The following is a 22,107-nucleotide window of genomic DNA, read 5'->3' on the forward strand; positions in this document are numbered from 1 at the left end:
TTAGGGGAAAGGTTTTACAAGTACTTATGATCATACTGCATATGTGTGAAGAGCACGGCACAATTAGAACGCAGCTGTTATAGACTGTGGGTCAGAGGTTACGACCTCTGGAACAAGGTGAGGTGTGAGCTTATACTCACTTGTCTTTTTGGGTGGACCTATTGTAGCGCATCAGAACAGCCTCAATTTGACAAAAACTGTCAAACCATCAAGAAACCATTTGAAACATTTTTAATAAATGCCCTTCAGTCTTAAACTATTTACATTTCAGCGGCATACACGTTTGAGACAGAGAGAAAAGTGCAAACATCACAGTATCCAACACTCCAGCATCAAAGACAAAGCTAATCCTGGCCAAATTAAAAAAAAAAGCAAATCTAAGGATAGGAATGTCCTGGCAACGACTCTAGTCACCATGGGCAGCAGAATCAGCTTTAACTTCACTGATAAACACAGCTTTTATAAACAATGGGCTCCAGTTTTCATGAACACAGCATATACATATACTTTTGCTTTCGTATCAAAAATCTAAAGTGCTAAGCCAAAGTCAAATAAAATGTACACCGGACGCAATTTAAAACAAAAAGCTTATCTACGGTCTAAAGAACAAATATATTACACATTATAGCAAAAATAAAAATAGACAAGTGCACATCCCTTCTGTCGCTAGACTCAGTCTAGGGGTTCTACACCTCAGGCTCCAGGCCTGGTTCACTTCCTGAGTGATGGCATGGGTCACTGCCCGCAGTAGGATCAGCAGGTATTTCTTCCAGAAGGACGATTCTTCTCTTCTAGCTCTTCTCCTGGTTCTGCAGCATGTGCTGTCTGGTGGAGCCGCTGCTGGAGCTTCCCAGAGCCGAGCCACCCGCCTGCTTCCGCATGGAGTCCAGCAGGAAGAACCTCAGCATCAAGAAGAAACCTGAGAAGAGAGAAAGGCACGTTTCCAATGAACAGTCTGACCATGTATGTTACTCTCGCACCATCGTCCTCTCCATGATATCACGCACAAGGCTCTCGGTCTTCATGGCAGTTCTCTGGACCAAACCACTCTGGATCGAGCACTTATAACACTGCTGCATGTGCAGGCAGACACAACCCAAATACTGTCCTTCTCAGGGATAAAACTACAATATGATAATACATGCAGACATGTTTAATTTTCGGTTTAGATATCCACTAAAACAGTACAGTGTAAGTTAAGTTGTGTAGTCACTGGTGCAACTGCTTTTGTTTTTCTTTCATGAGAGAGGTGGAATGGTTGAACTATTCTTATACATCATTCACCTTTGCACACTGCTGTGTATGCAAGATGACTGTGGCGTTCAAAAGCAGCTCGATGGCCGGCACTGACCGTGACACCACAACACCTCGGGACATTGAATAATTCCTGTACAGTCCATCATAGATCAGACTTTTGAAATGCATGTAGAGCTACGCAGATATAAAGCTACCAGATGATGGATCCATTAAGGCTGTCTGTTGTCAAATGTTTGGGCTTGAATAAACGAACACAACACAGTGGCCTCTGAAAAGTAGGACACAGTTTCACCAACCCTGCAATACTGTTTCATGATGCCTCATGCACCCATCACAAATAACAACTAATCCAGAACAAACTCTGTTTCTATTTTTTTACTCCCCTTTCAAGTATTGTGTCAGCATCCAACACTCAAGAGTAAAACAGATATTGAATAATTGGCCCAGATAAGTCACAATACTTAAAAAAAAAACAAAAAAAACCCTAAACTGTCCTTAATAATAAATGTGTTTTAGCACATCTATTTTTAGCTTTTATTTTCTTTCTGAGTTTCTGGCCCACAAGTCACATTGAGATGTTAAACATTATAACAAACATTATAACATATATTAAACATTACTCGCAACATTTTTTGAGTATTTCTCAAGTATTAAAAGTTTTTTTTTAACCTTTCAAATCATTTCAATAAGTCTTGTTTATGTTTTACACATTCGTCTTCTGTGAAGTTCAGTTGAGAAGCTTTAATTAAAACGTATATAATATGAAAAATGACATGACTTTTTTAATTACACTCATTGACATCCTGATCGTCAATTCTTAACTCAAATGTCTCTTGAAACATATTAAAGCTTCTTTTTCTTCCTTCTCTCTCCCAGCTGACATTCTGATTTCAAAAGTCTCTACCTTGAAAGGAGATGAGGATGCAGGACAGGAAGAGGATGAACTCAGAGAGAGGGCCAAAATCCAAAAAGGTCAGACCCCATGTTGTCCCGAAGAGACAGCTGAGGCCCCAGATGCTGAGGAAGGCCACTCGTCTTTGGCGCCACTCCTCCCGGGTGCGGATCTCCCTGTATACCAGGAAGAGCATCACCAAGCCTGCCGACACCAGGATGGCCAGCACCGTCAGGTTGATGAAGTAGTGAGCCATAGCCGCGGTGGGCGAGGTTGTCATCCAGCACCTGCAAACATCATGTCAAGTTACAATCGACACAGGGTCCCAACAGAAAAACACGCAAAGACCGACATGATCGAATTGTACCGTCAGTTTGGCGAATCGCTTGTGTCAGACTCAAGGCCAGAGCAATTTCTGGTTGAAAACAGTTACTTTATATAGATGGCAAAAAAATAGACTGCTTTCATATATCAGTGCTTTATCAAGAAAGAGAGAAGGGAAATCTTGCTGTTCAGATATGAAGGTAAAGCAACTATTTATCATGATCCAACATACAAAATGTAGGTATCCACACAATGGAGCTCTCAATAATGCGAATAATTCCACATAGAACCATTCGTAAAGGCTTAAACAGTTTTCTGGTGCCAAACAATAAAAAGGTAAATACGAAAAAGGGCATCGAAAGTGTGCACAAAGCATCCGTAGCATCCAAACAACAACGTAGCAAATTATCCAAAGAGCACGAGAGGTAAAAAAAACGGGGAGCTCCACGCTTACTTTTTCCCGACTGCCAGCATCACTGCTCTTACGGAAGCCCCAAGGTGACTTAAGGTGCGCAACAACTCAAAACTCAAAACTTCCACATGCTCCCATCCAAACCATTTAACTGACAAATGACTAACTAATCACAGCATCACACAAATGAAGAAAATAACCAGGCCCCTCAATCCCTCCTTCCAAATTAATAAGCTTATATTGTTATAAACTTTATCTGTTTTTAAATTAACTTAAATTATTTATTAACCAAAATCAAAGAACTGCATTCAGGCTCCTACACAAAACATAAGTCAATGGGAAGCAGTGTCACACTTACATCAGATAGGGGTCGGTGTCATTCTCGCTGGCCATCACCTCTCTCCGGCCGTAAACATCACCAAGAAAAGCCAGGATGAGGATTGGCACCATCGGGAGAGCTGCGATGGTTTTAGGAAAGGTTAACCAGAGAACATTGAAAACATTTGCAATGACTTCCTGCTGACACGCTCACCAAAGCCGATCATGTTCCAGATGAGCATCTTGGGGATGGGACTGAATACCATGTAGACCAGCCAGAAGGTGTGAAACACCTCAATGCCCATCCAGGTGAAGGAGCAGAGCAGCGCGTAGTGCAGCGCCGCGCCCACCACTGAGCACAGCTGTGCTCCTCCCACATTAGCCAGGACACCAGTCAGGAAGAAGAGCAGGTTCAGCAAAGCCAGGGAGGCGGCCAAACGGAGATGGATGTGCGTGGATTGCTCTTTGGCTCTCCTGGAGAGACACAGTGAACCAGCACTGAGCACAAAGGTGAGGCGCCGTGACGGCATGCAGCAACACCCTCACCTCTTTCTACAGAGGTAGACAATGAGTGTAATGCAGCTGATCACAGACACGGCACAGCCCAGAGACGTGATGGCAGTCAGAGCCAGCAAGTGGCGCACTGGCTTCGGCTCCAGTTGCTGAGGATGGAAGCAGAATGGTCACTGACAACTCAGCTGACACCTTTCATTAGCAGGCAAAATTTAAGTGATCATAAGAAGCTTTATTAAGCGACTTAGACTTTGAATTGAATACAGAACTTAAAATTGATTTCCTTTATATTGAAAAAAAACAAACAAATACCACCAAGGAACTAAAATCAATCATCCTCTAACAAAAAATCCAGCATTTCATAGGTGACTGTACTGTTTAGTTAGTGTGATTTATAAGTATCAATAATTATTATATTGTATTATTATAATGAGCGAGGGTCGGATAGGAAACTGCAGTACCACTCCCCCACCACTAGATGGCTCCCTTATGCAGCATTTTTTTAAATGCACCAAGTCGACAGTCAACCTGTTCCTCATCTCAAGTTACTGGCGTCACAAGCCTAAATAGTTGCTGATAAACAGCAGATTGTCCTTTTTTTTCTTCATAAATTTAACAGAGCAGTCTTCAAGTAGCAGTTCTGATGCCAAGAGATGACGTGCAATGTCAGGAGGTAAACTTTGAATGAAAAACAACGTAAACAACAAAGTCACACAGCCACGTGTGTCAGTCTTACCACCAGAATGGAAAAGTAGGTCAGGTGGTTACAGCGGCATTCAGTCTGATTGTCTCTGTGTCGCACTGTCTCACATCCGTCCTTCAACCAGGTCACCTTCTGTGGATCTGCGTACACGAGACAATAATACATCACTCTGGAATTGAAAAAAATGTGTTTACTATATAAAAAAATCATTAGATTTACCAACCTTTTCTGGTGTCCCATGACACACATGTCCTCGAATGCGTCTTCTGAAATAAAAAAAAAATGTTGTTATTGATTAATGCCGATTGTAACTAATTAAGAGGCAGAAAGTTGTTTTGGGTAAAGGCGTGTGGGCTCTCAAAAGATTTAAGACTCTGCTTTCAGGTTTGAGTGAAACACGCCGTAGCCAGCTGCTGAGATTCTATCTCCACTTGGTCATGTCAGCGTGTCGGCGTCGAGGTTGCGGTGACTGAACGATGTTTTACACCTCTTAAAATGAGCCATCAACTCAGCTATGATGTAGCGAGTTCTGAGAATGTCAATGTGACCCAAAATTTTACCTTCAGAGCAGCGAGACTGACTGAGGTGAGAATGCAAGTCAACACACGCTTCACGGTCTCACTCATTCAGTTCCAGGAACCACAAAATGTCTCAGACACATTTAAAAAAGGAGCACTTACACTTAACAGTATCTCTGTCTCCAGTCATTGCATGCATTTTAACATTAACAAATGGAATTCTACATCATGTAAACAAAACAACTGTAAGAATTTTAGATGAAAAAAATAGACGTATCTGAAAGCTACCGTAAAGTGACAAGTAAGGATTTTGAGAGTGGCACCACACGAAAACAAAGCGGTCTGCAACAGTCCAACAACAGCAGCTCAATTTAACAAGAAACCCCAGAGCGGTTTCTGTTGAGACTTTTTTGTCAACAACACCTGCAGCGAACCACAACTGCTCAGCTTTCAGTGAACGGATAAACACATTGTTCTGATGTACAGAAGCTGCTTGAAGAGGGAACAAAATCTTCCATCGCCCTTTTGGGAACTACAAAAGGCTTCTGCATAAAAATAAAACGTTTGCCCACTTTACCGGCAAATTACGGGCAGACTTACAGGGATGACAGTGTGAGTGAAGTTGATCTTGATTGGCTCGCTGAGATCTTTGATGACTTCGTTTTCCACTGTGATCTCCACCACGTCCTCCAAAATGGTGGCTTGATGATGGCTGCCCTGCGATGACAAATGCATGTTGCAATTTCTCTGTGGGTTATGACTTCATTTTTTTTTACCTTAACCCATAGGGTCTTGGGTTAGGGTTAGGCAACTCCAACTGAGAGCAGGAAGTTTCATTTATCTCTGATACTCAACAAGTTATGCCCCAACTTAAATGACATCTACAGGCTGTTTATAATGGGACAAGGAACATATGCTTACATGTGGGTGGTGTTCTGGACTAACATTTGGGTTAGCTTCTAACCTCTGCTGCTCAAAACTAGAAACCATGATCAAACTTGTAAAACAAAAATCAACCCATAATAAATCAACTGTCACATGACTGTGTTGACAAATTGTGTTGGGGTTACAAAGTGAATAGTTAGGGAGCCCGGAATGCAACCAAGCTAGTATCACTGGTAGCCTAATGGTCCACCACTGTGCTCCCAGTTCGATTGCTAGCTAGGACAATTCCATCTCGCCCTGAGCCAAAACCACTGTTGAATCTTGACGGTTTTATAAATCGGATTGTGCATGTGTTTATGTAAACATGAGCTCAGTGCCTTTCCATTTTGCGACAATATTGTGAGCTCTTAGTAGTGATGGATACATGAGGCTTCATGACACAGTACTGAAGGGTTTGGTGAGGTTTCCTGAAGCAGTGTCCTGATTTTCAGAGGTCACCAGATGGCACTGTCTGCGATAAAATGTTTGGAATTAAACAACTAATTCAATGAAATCTCGCATCATTTTGAAACCAAGAACGCCATCTAGTGGCCTCTGAAAATTTGGGCACTGTTTCATCAACCTTGCAATACTGTTTCATGATGCCTCATGTACCCATCACTAGCATTAAGTGTGTGTGTGTTCTTGTACTTCTATCTTTGTGAGAACATGTATGAGACTTAAATCAATAGAGTGAGACATTTTTGCTAAGTGAGGACACTTTGGCCGATTCAGTTTAGCCATTTGTTTTCGATGGTTGGGTTTAGGGTGAGAGGCTGGGGAAGGGGTTATGTCAATGTATGACAAAACACTATCCTCGTGGGGACCTTATGTCTTTGAGGGGACCTTTTGCCGGTCCCCACAGGTCCAAACCTCAATTTGAGGATCAAGACTTCAAAATAACTAGGTCATAAGTTGGTGGGTTTAACTGGGTTTAACTTTGGTTCAGAGTCCTGGTTCAGGTTAGCCATGTTTTTTGGATGGTTAAGTTTAGGGTGAGAGGCCGGGGAAAGCATGATGTCAATGAGAAACCTCACAATGGATAGCAATGCAAACACGTGTTTGTGTGGGCTGGCTAATTACTAGTGTATTATACAGGCATCATGGTGTTACCATAATATGAGGTGAGAAAAACATCGTCCTGTTCAGAGTCAGTATTTAAAATAGGCCTACACAATACGTTATAAGGCCTACGTGATCCATCCGCTTCATGACGTCAAGAGGGAAACTCCTCTAAAATAGTGTGTGGGATTTGATTCGTGAAGAAGATCTGGGCACCTTTATGTTGAACAAGATGCTGACAAATTCCCCAACTCAACCAGGTGCAAAGTGAAGGTCAGCTTGGCCTTGATCATGGCGTGAGCACCGCACCAAGAAGGACAGTGTGGCTCAAACAAACACTTTGGTACCACCGTCCTTCTTTCCAGTCATATGTATTTGAGTGGGAAAAAAGGGCGCGTGAAAACAAATAAAAGAGAACACTCTTGGGAGCGCTGGTGTGTGACAAGTGAACTTTGAGTTCTGTGCTGCTTGAGAGCACCTTTGTCCTTGAACCTGTCTCAACACTTACGCAATGCACGACATTTTATAACATGAGGAACATTGTTATTAATGAATGCTTCATGTCTTACTTGGAAAATAGAGCTGTTTTTGAAGAAGGCACAGACAACTCTGTTGTTGCTCTTGACTGCCTTCCGAAGAACAGACGGTAGGTGGACCGTTGTCGCAGTGTCTGGGGATTCACCCTCCCTGATCTGGAAGGAAACACACCATAACCCAAAAGCACATGTTCTCTATTCACACACGTCTATTTTAGGGTAACTCACTAACTAAAAATGTCACCTATCTAAATGCAACCTCTACTCCAGTTTAAAAGTACACAACCTTTATGTGCTGAACACCGCAGACACTTCACTCTACTTGACTTAACTATCTTAGATTGGTTTAATGACAGCTTGTCTACTTCACAGTCAAGACTTTTTCCGAAATAACATCTCATTAAAAATGGACGGTCAGACGTATAGAGGCAAAGTAAAGTCTGTGTGTCAGTACAACAGCCTGTATACAAATGCAGACTTGGAACATGCTTTTCTTATTTGACTGATTCTTTAGCACTAAAAACTCAGGGAAAATGTTTCTGACAAAAGACTAATAATGAGCTTTAAAATCAACAACAGCAAATCAGTAAAGGTCTAAATAAGCAGTTTTCAATGTTTTGTATTTTTTCCCCCAAGTTAAATGTGAAGTGGACTACAGCAATTGAACAGGCATTTGCCAAAACTTAAAGCATAGACAGCACTAGGTTGGAAAAACTGACTGACACTCACAGGTTTACATTGCTTTTACCACCACACTGATGTGCACACAGACACACACACACAGACTAGACACTTATATGCCCACACCAAAGCAGCACACACACATATTCCCCCACCTCAGGCAAACAAGAATGCTAACACACACCCACATTTAAATGCTAGCACATACACACGTCCACACACGTGTTTGCCTAGCTTAGTGAGGACCGTCAATGACATAGTTCTTTCCCCAGCCTCTCGCCCTAAACGTAACCATCTAAAACAAATGGCTAAACTTAACCTTTACAAGACGGTGTTGTAAGTCAAGATTTGGTCCCAACAAGTAAAGATAAAGCAGATACATGACGCATGCTTGCCCCCCTATGGGAACTTTAGGCGAAAATATATATTTGTGTCACTGCATTTGCGATATGAAGGCAACATTTGTCTTACAGTTGAAGTGAAAGTGCGGCCTTGAAAGTTCTCTTCCATCTTCACCTCCAACCTGAGCGTGAAAGGAAGCTCTGGCTCGTTGTCAGTGGACCTTAACACATTACAATCCAGTGTGAAAAACAAATAAGCACAGGACATGAGGAAATCATTCAAAGTTGGCTCACGGTTATTCAACTCTAAGCATGTTTTTTGTGGAAAAACTTATTTCCTATGTCAATTCTCTGCATCCCTTTGGTCCTCCTTTACCAAACAAGGCACCAAAAGAGCCGCCTATAATGCTTAAGCATTAAACATGAGGGTTAGAGAGGAAGAGAGGAAATTACACGTTGGCCTGGGTGGATCCACAGTCGCCCTCGTGACAGAGACTCTCTGTGAAAACAGACAAAAAAACATATTTTTGCATTAAGTACTAAATCTTTTCCATTATTTTGCATAACTCTCAGATCAATCTATATCATCCTTCACTCTCACCACATGGGACACGGATTCCATCCGTAATTTCAAAGGCTTCCCTCATGTCTGGGCTGATGATATCACCCCGGATTGATCCGTCCATGATACCAAACTCTGAATTGGGGGTGTTAGACCCATGGGCGAGAGCAGTACAGCAGAACGGTGGCAGTGAGTTGGTGGGAGGGCAGAGAGTGAGGTTCATCCTTTTGACCTGTACAGCAAAAATAATAAAAGTCATTATGTAGACAATGTTGCCTATATAACTTAGATTAGCTACATAAACACAGGTCACAGTTAAGTTATATTTATTACTACATCTGACAACTTCTTGAGCCCACAACACCATGGCTCCCTCGACACACGCCCTTACACGAGGCTCTCAAATGGCTCTGGAGCTGTCTGTTACCTGCAGCTTTAACTGGTCCAGCAGAGGCTCATAGTACAGACAGAAGTGACTGTCCTCCTCAGTGTCCAGCCCATACTGGCCAAGGTCAAGCCGCCCAGACTGTTGACACTGAGCTGCGATCTGACCCTCAACAGACATGGAGTTTTCATTGGCTGATATGAGGATGCTGCCGCAGCCAGACGTCAGGTTGAAGTTCAGGTGCAGTGGGATTCTGCTGTGGTGCCAGGTACCACAGAAGCTTAGGTCCCGGTCGCCGAGGCTTGAGGCTAGAACTTCAGAGAGGGAAACGATCGTCAGGTTTTTACTCCTCTCAGGCAGAGGGACATGTTTAGTGGACACCGAAGACCAGAAGTGGTTCCCTAACTTTTATTTGCAGAGTCAGTTTTCTGGAGCAAAACATACGATGTTGGATAAAATTACTGTTAGAGACTCATGTGATGTTTGTGACACATCGATAGCAACTTCGTCATAGTGAGCACGCAATCAACCACTGAAATAAAGAACTGAAAATAATGACACGCGATGATGATCTGCTTATTTATCAACACATAAGTAACATATAAGAACATATAAAGAACCACGTGCTTTTTTTCTCTGAGTCACTTATTTGCTGCTTAAAGTAGTGCAAGGAGATAACTAACTGTGGTCTGCTGAGAATAGGAAGCAAGTCATGTTTCCTTGGCACGTCAACTACAAGCTAACTACAACCTTATTTTGCAGTTTTATCTGCTATGCTAAAGACATCCTTTTCTTCCTTGTCTGTTTTTTTTCTGTCAATATTCCCTCAAAACTGTAGGGTGTTGCCAAACCCGCCCTCCAGCAACAGTAAATATAGTTTACCCTGGATCTACCCTGATATTCTACAATTACACTGGCTTGTTTGTGTTTGTATTACTATTATTATTATCATTCATGTTCATAGTGCTCCTGACTAGGGGTGTAAGAAAATTAGCGATACACTCATATATCACAATACTCAATATTGTATCAATATTGTATCAATATTTTTGCTGATATATTGCAATACTTGATTGTGTAATATTGTCTTGATTTTTTAAGTCAGCTATATCAATATTTCATACATATATTACTGGAGATGCTGCTGCATTTGTGTCGTGTTTAATACGTAATCCATGTTTAATGCAATTCATTCCACTGTTGGAGAGCAAAACTTTTCTCCAAGAGCGGAGACAAGTTTTGTCTCCAAAACTTGGAGGAAAATAATATTATATTTATTTTCTGTTATCCTGACAGAAAATAAATATAATAAAACAGAAAGACAGAAATAAGAGTAAGGGAAAGAAAGGTCATCATTATGGCAGCGAAGTAAAGAGCAGACAATACTGAGATATGAGGACAGCTTGTTCAGACACCAACAGAAGCCACACAAAACTTACCTGCGTTGAGGACAACCATCAAGACAAACCTATTCCTCATGGTGTCGGCTTGTACAGTCTTCATTGTTGTCACCTGCAAGAGAAAAGCACCAAGTGATGTTTCCACTGAGCAAGCGGAAGAAAGCCTATTGGCACCTCAATAAATAGTCACTGGGCGAGGTTCACACATCAGCCACAACAACCATATAAGCGGTTAGAATAATAAACCATTGCGCTGACATTCTTCACTTGCACACTCACATCCTATACAAAACAAAAAAAGGCCTTATCTGGATGTCAAACAGACCTCACAACATTATTTTAATGATACTATTCATATACAGACGCCTGTGTCCCTATCTGCTTATCAAGATATACAAATGTGCTGGGACTTAAAATACACTTAGAGACTGTTCTGGGCTCTTATCAATGGAAACACTCTTCCACTTCAACGTCAAGCGCAGTTGGTCGACCTGCTCGAAGGAAGTGGACACTGCAGCGCGCAGAGTTCTTTAGAAACGTCTGAAAAGTCATGAGAAATTTCACCGACACAAACCACTTCACTCTTTGCTTGTTCTCTCCTGTCAGCAGAAACAATGTCAGACACTGGCTTCAGCATTTTAACCTTAGTCCTTCGCCACATGAAAGAGGAAACGCCAAGAATTTAATCACGCACCGGAGACAGTGGGCTCTGTTCAGAACAGGCCCAGTGAGACGAAAGAACGAGCAGATGAGAAGCTATTTATGAAAGCGAAACGCACACCTGATATTTAAGATGAGACCTGAGGCCCGACACAGAGGCAGTGACTTCTGTGTCATTACTTTTCTTGGAGCAATATTATACAGTTATAACAACACATTTCCTCCTGCCCTTATCGAGGGATTTGCAGTGTCTGAACGTAGGTCATAAAACATGAGTAAATCAATACACACTTTCAAGTGGCTACACCAGTACAACCTGAATGGGAGAGTATAAGTATTAGTTCAGAAAAGTGAATATTCAGTTTCACCATATTCAACACTACCTACAATTAGACTGCACTCACCAAAGCAAAGGGTGATCTATCAAACTTTACACGTAAGATGGCCTGAAGACAAGGTTACTGCGAGAGAATACATACATTGTCCTCTCAAAGTCACATATCCTGATGTGAAGAATTTAACTTCATGTCCACAATGAGGTGCGAGATTCAACCAAAAATTTGAGTTTCCAACTGTTGAGGAAAAAAGAGTAAAGCCAAATATGGGCATTTATGACGTCATCATGGTTGGCCGAGCAAGTCACAAATGATGAGCTATGTTATAAAATATTGACATCACAATGTAAAAATGACAGAACAACGCAGGCATTTCAATGGAAAATCACAGTATTTCTTCTGATGCTGGAGACCTGCAGCTACAGACAGCAAGCCAGCAATTCATGATTGCAGTAATTCGCCAATACTTCTCCATCAAAGAAAATGACAACCGAATTGCATTTCACAACACGTGCTCCCCCAGAGTGGTAAAACAAGACTCTTGCACCAAATTCGAACACTACGAAGAAGATTACATGAGAAAGCTAACTGGAGCGAACCACAGGTGCAACCAAAGCTGATGGAGTTCATAGTTTTTGGATGAGCAGGCGTGTTCTGTTATGGAAGACCGGAGCTATCAGCAGCAAATAGCGAACCTGGACTCCTTCCCTGGACATGTAGTCGATGAAAAAAGGAGCGGTCCGTCGGGTTATAAGGCGACATTCCGGTATTCAAGAAGCGATGACTGAAGTTTACATTGTGGGGTTGATCTGTTCATTGTTCATTGAAAAGGGAATGAAAAGCTACGCATTTCATATTAAAGACATTGCCTTTTGTAACGTTTACTTAACATTTATTCACTCTGCCTCATTATAGATGTGATAATGGAAGGGGTTTTCCAAGAGTCAGTGAGTCTGCCGAGCTTCTTCAGGACACTTCCTCCTTCAGAACGCCAAAGCTAATATATTTTTTTTTCATCTCTGTTATTTGCCATTGTTGGATGAAAAAGAATGGATAAGCTGTTATACACTTTGTGGTTTTTTGACCTACTTGAATTGTCAAAACAAAAGTTAAACACATGTAACTGACATGAGGAAGTCAGTTACATGTGTTGGCTACTGGCGTTCTTCGGAAAACAGAATCATGACCATTATCAGTAAGCATCGTTGACTGCGGGTCTCTATCGTCGACCAAAAACATGAGTCGTTGCCAATGTGAACACTCAAAGCGCAGTTTATCCATCAGCAAAATGTTCTCTTACAAAGGCTGAACGATGACAGATAAAACTCTGACGAAACTGTTTAACATTCAGCATCAGTGACTCAGGCTCGCCTCATCCACACACAGCTCACAACAGCTGCACGACCATAGACACACCATTGATGAGGAGGTCCATGACCGTCACCCCACCCACAGGACACTTGCTGCGTGTGTGAAAACAGAGGAGCTTCCACTTTCCAGAACAAACTCTCCTTCGCACTACTAACACACAACTGTGTGATGACAATGTTTCTATACATTAGACAAAGCAATTCTTTAATCATTCATGTGGCACTTCCCCCGATATTTGTTTGGACTGGAGAGATGTAAACCAAAGCCATGGCTCCGCCCGCAGACCCTGTCTATTGTCACAGCACAGGACCAAGAATTTCCCTTCCCAACCGAGTGTGGGTTTATGAGCTCGAGTGAGTGGGCAGCTCAGAGCACCGGTGCAACAGACAGCATTTCTCACCTTCTTTACCTTGTGCTGTGTATCGACACTGGCTGATACTTGTGACATTACATTGTAATTTTTTTGTACTGTTATGTGATTCAGACTGACAGTGTCTTACTCATCGATAACAGGAATGGATCAGTCAAAATAACACTGAAAATGAGAGTGGTCAGAATGTGCGCCACTGTGTGATATTACTTCAATTTTCCATATATATATATAAATGTGCCACTCTTACACCAATGACAAAGGTGTTTCAATACAAGAACAGTGGAGAAAATTATATTAAGTGTATTTTACTGGTAATTATCGAGTTATTTCATACTAAAATATGACCTCTATTAGTTTGTTTAAAATTATTGGTTCAGTCAGCAGTATATCATCAAAATATGGAGCCAACATAAAACATGTAGCCAGAGGAGTTTGCTTAAGCACACATTTCCTCCAAATCCGTCGATAACTTTTCAAGTTATTTTGAACATAGACAAACAAATAATCATGTTATTATGAACTCTGCGGAGGTTCATTTTATGTAGGAAATTCAAACACAATTCAAGAACCAAGGTTCAAATAACTGACACTTCTGCTGTTAGATCGCCCCAACATTCACTTGCATATTTGTTAAGAGTTAAGCAAACAGTGTGGTTATCAGTTCCTGAGCTGACAACGACGGCTCTGAGGTTTGACACGTGAACGCAACATCACTGTAAAAGCCTGCGAAAGCCACGAAGAAGCAGCGATGAGTTTAGTGCGAGGGTGCAAGACGAAGAGGGAGCAATGTTTACAGTGCAAGTTCAGACATAATTTTAGTCACAAATAATATATAGTAATATAGCTGCTTCACCACTATCCCAGATTTGATTCTTATGATTTGCATTCAAGAATCGCTCAAACAGTTGAACATGAACTGGAAATTTAAATTGGAGACCTGATTTGTGGCCAAAGATTTTCTCCAGCACAACAGTCAATTGAAGAACAATCAAATTCAAACAAGGTTCATTTTCATCGCTCTCTTGTTGCACTGCTTCCAACATTTCTGTCCAGACTTGTCCTACAACAGCTAATCTCACCACAAACGGGAGCCCTGGATAGTTCGCTGGCACCGACTGAAGTAATTCTTGCAGCATGAAATGACAGTTTAATTTGCGGTTCCAAAGCCCGGACTTCCTCCATTATTTGACAACTGTGACGGTGTTGGTGATTAACATTTCTGGCCACAACATCCCCATGTCTCAAACATATTCTGACATAGTCCTTCCTAGCGATCAGCCCCCTATGAGACAGAACGATGACAGAGAATGTGCACGGAAGAGTGATTCCGGACACACAAAAGCGTCTCTTTGTTGCCGTGCCTTCAAGCTGAAGTGACAGGGAGCGTGAATGAGGGTCAAAGATCACCCACTGGTATGGAGACTGTTTAAGATTGGAATTTAAAGACTTTTCCACATATATTTTCCCGTTTTTTGGGTTCTCTTTGACAGGTTTAAAGGTACATAAGGTCCTGGCTTTTGATCACTAAGATTCTGGACAGATTCAAAATACATTTCAGAAACACTCACAGAAATATGGAAAACAATGGATCCCCTGTGACGAATGTTAAGTTCAAGTTGAGTGGGAGACTCAAAGATATAAACGTCTCAAAACTTGTCTTCTAACATGAAGACAGCCAACTAATATTCCAAAATGTTTGCTCGAGATCTTGGTTTCTAGTTCACCTCAGGCTGAAGCGGGTCTTACACAAGACTCGGTGCCGACGTCCACTGTAAGGAAATTGGGGGAGCAGGTGGAATGCAGCCCATGTGTCCTTCGGGGAAATGAATAAATCAATGAGCAACACAGCCAGGAACAAAGACCAGCATATTATGGGCTTTAAATCAGCTGCACCGTGGCCTTAGGTGAGGGTCAGGAGGTTCAATATGCCATCGGGGGGCTTTCTTTCCCTCATTATGAGATATGAAGTCAGCACAAAGGGGAAGGAATTCCTGTTGTGAGTCACGCCACGGCAACATTTGCATTTCTCATGGGGCTTTTCTAATTCTCTCTTTCGGTCTCTTTTGTAATTTCAAACGCTTTCAATTAATGGCAAGGAACAGAATCCTCAGCCAAAAGAGTGAATTTGTTTTTCTCATGTTTAAACATGTGAGCCACAACATGAATCCAATGTTACAATCTGTGTCTTAGCATTCATTTAATAGCACAATCACCATGTTCTACAGTGTCAAACATCTTTCATGTGCTTCAACAATGAACCTTTACTATAAATATCTACTGCTTCAATATACACTATCACTTTCCTCAGTGAGAAATATAGGTGGAAATACGGTTCAAACTCTGAGCACGCGTGCACCTGTATTAATAACAGCGCCATATGAAAGAACTTTATTAATTTCAGTCAAAAAATAGTTTTAGTACGAAGGAATGCTGAAAACGTACGATACTCCGCTAATGTGTAGTAGTGGTATTACTACTACCAACAATAGTTCAAAGACACTTTTATCGAAATTTGTTTTATAAACAGTTTTAAATCCATGAAGGTGGTTGACTTACCTTCAATTGTTTGTCAATGGTTCCAGTTTCATATAAAAAAGACGAGGAAAACACTGGCAGGGTGAAATAAAAACTCCTGTAGTTTACAGTACGAGCTACAGAAGAGGCATATGGGTACACCTCGTTTGGGCACTTTACTCCCACCCCATCACAGGCTTACCGCGTTGTGGTCCAAATGTAGCCGCAAGATAGCATAAATTAAACAAACGAGACGCCACCACGACGCGCCGAACCTGAGACACCGTACAACAAGGCTGTCGGTGTGAAAAGCGCGAGTCTGACACAGCGCTCACCACTAGTGTCAAAATATCAAAGCAAAGGTTTCCGGTATAATTTTTCAAAGTAAAACACCAGCCTTGACAACTAACCGCGATTTAATTCGTTTCTGAATCTTTGGCGAGTATATTTTCGAGGAATATACTTAGAAATCTAGATTATTACTGCAAAAACGAAATAGATTAATTCAAAAAATGATTGTTGAGCGGGATTGTAATTTTGCGCAAACGTCAATCGCGTGTCTTTGCGGACGGAACTGTCCTAAACAAAATTAGCTTGATGCTTATTATATCCCTTCAGTTTTCACCTGTGCCGGGCTGACTCGAACTGGGTTAACTGTCTGCTTGACGCCACATTTACTATGATTAAATGTTATTAGTTCTATTAGTTCTATCTACAAATGGCTCTTTATTTGTTTGACAAAGCTGCCGAGGCAAGCACACGTTTTAAGTTGCAAATGTTGACAATTGTGAACAGGCATCGGCAGAAGACGCTGTCGGTGGGAAACCTGATCAGTCGCACTCCAGTAAATTTGACGACATTTACTGAAATGGTTTCCGTGAGGAAAAAAGTATCTTGAGTTTGTGGAAAAAACAAATGCACAGAAATTATGGAATATATGTGGAATAAATGGAATAGATAAAAGAATCTGTTTTCTGGTGTATATCCTCCAAGTAAAGTGTAATTTGTGAATGAAAACATAAACAAGCACACAATAACTTAATAATAAAATATTAATAATTTTTTTCATCACATCATGTTTGAGAGAAGAGGAAGCAGAGGACAGGGTTAGATGGGGGAAGATGATCCGCTGTGGCCACCCCTGAAGGGAGAAGCCGAAAGGAAAAGAAGATTTCATAACATCATGAGTGGCTGTAAGTAACAGAAGGGACACACACCGTTTGTTAGGGATGCGAGTGGAACGCCTGCATGGCATTGGTGTGGCATCACCTCTGTCCGCTGAGCTAAAGAGTAAAATACATTTTTTATTATTCCAATATCAACTTAATTTGTCACTGCATTGCAGAGCGAACGACACTATAACTTCATATAAAATGAAAGAAAACAGAGGTCCAAGACCAGGAGAGATGACTCTTCAGACATGTGGTGCCCATTGGACAGCTTGTTGCCAATTCATTGCTGACAGATGAACCCACAACAGTTGCAGCTTTGGCAGCAAGCGGGGACCTTCAGAAACATTGGCAGATGGTCTTCCTGTTACGAGCCAAGTGGAGACATATAATTCAAAGAGAATATTGTGTTGTTGCGAGATGAAACACAATTACCTCTGTTCAATAAAACCTTCAGTTAAACAACGTCAAAGATGTTTTCAACTCATGCTACCTTTAAAGTGTTTCTTTTTGAAATGGGTTTTCAGTGCTTCGCCACAAGAAGTAGGTATGCAGAGTCTTTTCACACGTCACCAGACCACAACCTGGTTTTGATAAGACTTTGAACAGTACAGACACACTATTGTCGACAGTTTTAACCAACAATGCTTTATCTCCTCGAGTCTGCCCACAGCTGAGGCACTTAGATGAGGACAAGCATATCCAACACTGGGATACTTGTATTGCAGATAAATAAGGATGGAAAAAAGAGAAATTTCATACTTTATTCACATTTTTTAACACATGATTCTAACTATAGTCACAATTTCTTCTATGCTTTAATGAGCTATATGCTTGAATGACCGCTTGGTGCTTCTCTTTTGCATAATGTGATATTCAAGTAGTGAAACTGGCATCTTGGATTTCCAAACTGATGTCACCAACTGCAAATGAGTTTCGGTTCACAGATTTAATTTTGCAATTTTATGCGTGGTGTATACGTATTTGTGGCATCTGCTGTGATTATCATTTCACCAAAATTAAACATTAAATTTTGATTTGAGGCTTTGTCAAATGCGTCCCGAAATTAGAGTTACTGTCAGAAACGGCAAGGAAGTACTGGTGATTTCTTTTTCTCCCAAAAGGTCACATTAGCTCCTGACAACAACTTGCCAGCAGAACACCTGAATCTCATTACACTTCTGATAACATCCATGGCAAAGAGCCTTGTGTGAGATTATTCTTTTGCTTTACATTTGAAGAACAGTGTCCGAGACGAGGACATAGTTAGACCAAGTCAAGACCAAGACCAATGAGGGTGACAGAACAAATTGCATACTATCCAATAAAAGTAATTGTGTTCTTGATTTATTTTGGGGGGAAAAAATCTATTGTTTTTTGTGGGAAGAAATGAATAAGTGTGCTTCTGTATTCATTCTGGTTTCGGTGTCAGTCTCACCCCCATCATTGGTCTCGGTCTCACGTTCGGTCTTGAGATAGGTGGTCTCTTTTTATCGTAAATGAAAACAAAATTTTTTCTGCCTGTTTTCATGCTTGTTCTTTCTCCACATTGACAGTGGAGGGTACGACCAGCAGCAGCCAGCAATCACCTTGATTGCCAAGTGTTCTCTTGGAAAGGTGTTTATTTTTACATTCATTTCCATTTCAGCGTCTTTCTACTGATACTTCCACATTTATTCCTGTTTATTTTTCCATTTTTAATTCCACTATATGTATTTCCCCTTTTATTTATAAATTTATTTCATTATTTTGCGTCTCTTAGTATTCCACACTTTATTCTTCTAAAATACTTCAGTGTAAAAATATACTATTTTTTTGATGAACAATACATTCAAGCCTTTTCTCTGTAATATCCAAAATATAAAGTTGATTGTTGGTGATAATCAGACATACAGACCATCCTCTATCGTAGGATTTTATCAAGGGCAGCTGTTTACAAAGGAGCGCTGCAAACAAAGGAAGCACTCCAGCCCAGCACCTGGACCCTTTTCAACCGCCAATCTGAGAGTTTGAACGTGTGCGTGTGTTTGTCTAGGCTGGTTAGAGTGAACATGCAATCTTCTGTGTCCGTGGTTTGACATAACCCAGGACACACTCTCAATAACCCAAATTTCCCGTGTCCTGTCAAAGTGAAAATGAAACTGAGACTGAAAAAAGCAGAAGAAGCACGTCAAGTGTAAGTAAATGGAAATCTTGAAAGGACCGCAGACATGTTTCCCCAGTTCTCTCGACTGTTTCCTCACGTCATGTATCCGTGTATAAAAACGAAAGCAGACGGGGGGTGACTATGACTGCAGTTAATGGATGAACTATTAGTATATAAATGTGCGCCATGTTGTCGTATACTTTTTCCCGGTGACTTATCAGAAGCATCAAACATGGTGAAAACAATATCTGGCTCCTACAGTCAGAGCAGGAAATTAAAATCTGACGTTTGATGAAAAAGGAGACAGCATGTAATGGCCATGCTAACCTCCTCTACAGTTCTTGTTAAATCACAGTGTTACACGTGATAAAACCACATGCAAAAAAAAACAAAATAAATAAATCGTTCTCACACTCCACTTGTCATGTGACCTCAAGTAGCAAGAGTTCATGGTCTAGGAGTGGTCAAACATCAACACAAATATTCAGCAAATCTCATGAAATGAATCACATACAGCAGTTTTCAGCAGTGGGGATTTCCAGTGGAGAATGTTCACTTCCTCCTTCCCACCTCAAGCCGTATGTCAATACCTAACCTCTGTCTTGTTGCCATGGAGAGCTGAAGCCACTGGTCTGTATGGCCAGACAATATACTGCCACGTGACTGTATGAACCAGAATTACATTGGTATCATGACTCGCCTTATTTCCTCCCTCACATTTTCCCTTCAGTTTTCTTTTATTTCGTCCATGTTGCTTTCACTTTCTTCCCACTTATTGTCACATCTGAGCGAGCATCAGACCCAAATGAACCTCTTGAGTGAATGATGTATGTCAACCCTAATTAGATCCATTTTACTTGGACTGTGCGCACGATGGTAGTTCTTTTAGACAGGGACACAGGGAAGCCACTTTCTAGTTAAAATCACAGACAATTGTATTGGGGTCTCTGGTTTTATGCTCCTCTTTAACACCAACGGCTTTACAACTGCAGTAAAAGTCACAGGCCAACATTCCCAGTGAAAACAAAGCCGACAAATACACACCTGCTGCTAACTCTCACCCACATCCAACGTGCTTGTTTACATGCCTCTCTGACTAACTGCAGATATCACGAGCTGCCAATGCTAAACAACCTTTTTTATCAAGCGTCTGCCACGTCGGACAAGTCCAGCCTTCTGATCATACGTTATGGTTCCAAGGTGCATACAAGAGATGTGTTTATCAAAATGTGCATGACGGTGAAGCATCATCAACTGAACTGGCAACCTTATATTCCACAGGGATATGCTCTGACCACCTGCCAACACAAAGGTACAAGGTACTTCTTGCTTGGAATGATGCTCCTCTAGTAAAGAGCATCTCAGTGCTCTGTCTCTTTCGAGCTTGACTCTGTAGCAAAACGTAGCAATGAGATTTGACCTCTGACCTGACACCCTAACTTTTTGACTAGCGATATCATATGGATTTTACAATTATCCTACATGAGACTTTGTTCCGGCTGTACTGTGCTGTGATGCTAGTCATTGGCTTTTACAGAATCATTAAAGAGTAATAGCAATTCTTTGTACATTGCAGGTCACGCCATGATATATTTATCTTGTATTCATTCATCTCAGAGGAAAGTTTTAGTTTGGATTTTTGCTTCTCGCCATTCAGATTCCAAACAATATTTATTTTTTATTTTATTATTATAATATTTATATTTTAGTAGCCTGTGGTGGTCAATGCTGCATTCTAATGGGGTGAATGTTTAAATCCAGCTTCAGACACATATATTTAAATCCTTGTCATGACTATTGGAAGTTTCTCATTGACAGAAGCCTCTCTCCCTAAACCTAACCACAAATGGTTAACCTTAACCAGGACTCTTAACCAAATTGAAACCCACTTAAAATGACCCAGTTATTTTGAAGTTTTAACCCTCGCATTCAGAGTTAAACATGTTCTGACTGACAAAATAGTCCTAACTCAGCCAAATTTTCCCAGAATTGGTCCTCACAAGAATATATGATATCGTTATGGGGACATTGTGAGGTTTCTCATTGCCATCACCCTTTCCCCAGCCTCTCATCCTAAACCTAACCATCCGAAACAAATGGCTAGCCGTAACCCGGGCTCTGAACCAAACTGGAACCCAGTAATAATGACCCAGTTATTTTGAAGTCTTCATCTTCAAACTGAGTGTTTTGTCAAGGTCCCCACAAGGCAGGATTAACCAGTACACACACATTAAACAACATGACCAAGAGAGACGGACAAAGACAGCCGTCATGCATTATTAAAAGCTTGTTAAGCGGACATCACACACACAAGCATAAAACACACACGATGGAGTCCTGAGCTTCATCACCATGGTAACCGACGGATGACCTGCTGCTGATCTAGTGGGGGTTTACAAGAGGTCATTGGGATGAAGTAAAAAAAAACAAACATTACAATAACTAATTTTTTTATTCGATGCCACTTAGTTCAGATACTTTACCATAACGTCACAGAACATCACGTCACAAGTATTCATCATGTTTTATTGTTTTCTCAGATTATTTTGTGCCTTAAACACATTTCTCCTCATTAATTTGATGTTTTGTTTACAACCTCCTCCTGAATATATTTTTTGTTGTTGTCCATTATTAACAATTATTATGTGTAATCGTGTTTTGAAATATATTTATAATGAAGGCATGATGCAAGAAAATAATATTTTACTTCA

At 41.0% G+C, this 22,107-nt stretch overlaps 1 protein-coding gene across 4 annotated transcripts; it reads right to left on the reverse strand.

Moving 5' to 3' along the window:
• Positions 1-36: 36 nt before the first annotated feature.
• On the reverse strand, positions 37-16,386 carry adgrg1 (adhesion G protein-coupled receptor G1). 4 transcript variants are annotated; one of them, XM_053853263.1, is made up of 16 exons: positions 16,124-16,386; positions 15,292-15,380; positions 10,868-10,940; positions 9,471-9,742; positions 9,083-9,275; positions 8,935-8,980; positions 8,612-8,702; positions 7,493-7,615; positions 5,538-5,654; positions 4,643-4,685; positions 4,453-4,559; positions 3,750-3,865; positions 3,418-3,677; positions 3,244-3,343; positions 2,162-2,436; positions 38-919 (listed from the first exon to the last, which is right to left on the reverse strand). In XM_053853263.1, exons 3-16 carry the CDS (start codon positions 10,929-10,931, stop codon positions 792-794), a joined length of 1,935 nt encoding a protein of 644 aa, XP_053709238.1. In that variant the 5' UTR covers positions 10,932-10,940; positions 15,292-15,380; positions 16,124-16,386; the 3' UTR covers positions 38-791. The 4 variants fall into 4 exon arrangements, with proteins under 4 accessions (XP_053709242.1, XP_053709238.1, XP_053709241.1 ...); XM_053853267.1 differs by lacking the exon at positions 15,292-15,380 and having other exon boundaries at positions 37-919; positions 16,124-16,277; XM_053853266.1 differs by lacking the exons at positions 15,292-15,380; positions 16,124-16,386 and adding an exon at positions 11,968-15,275.
• Positions 16,387-22,107: the final 5,721 nt, after the last annotated feature.

This window comes from Synchiropus splendidus, chromosome 1 (genome assembly GCF_027744825.2).
Source record: "Synchiropus splendidus isolate RoL2022-P1 chromosome 1, RoL_Sspl_1.0, whole genome shotgun sequence".
NCBI lineage: Eukaryota > Metazoa > Chordata > Actinopteri > Syngnathiformes > Callionymidae > Synchiropus > Synchiropus splendidus.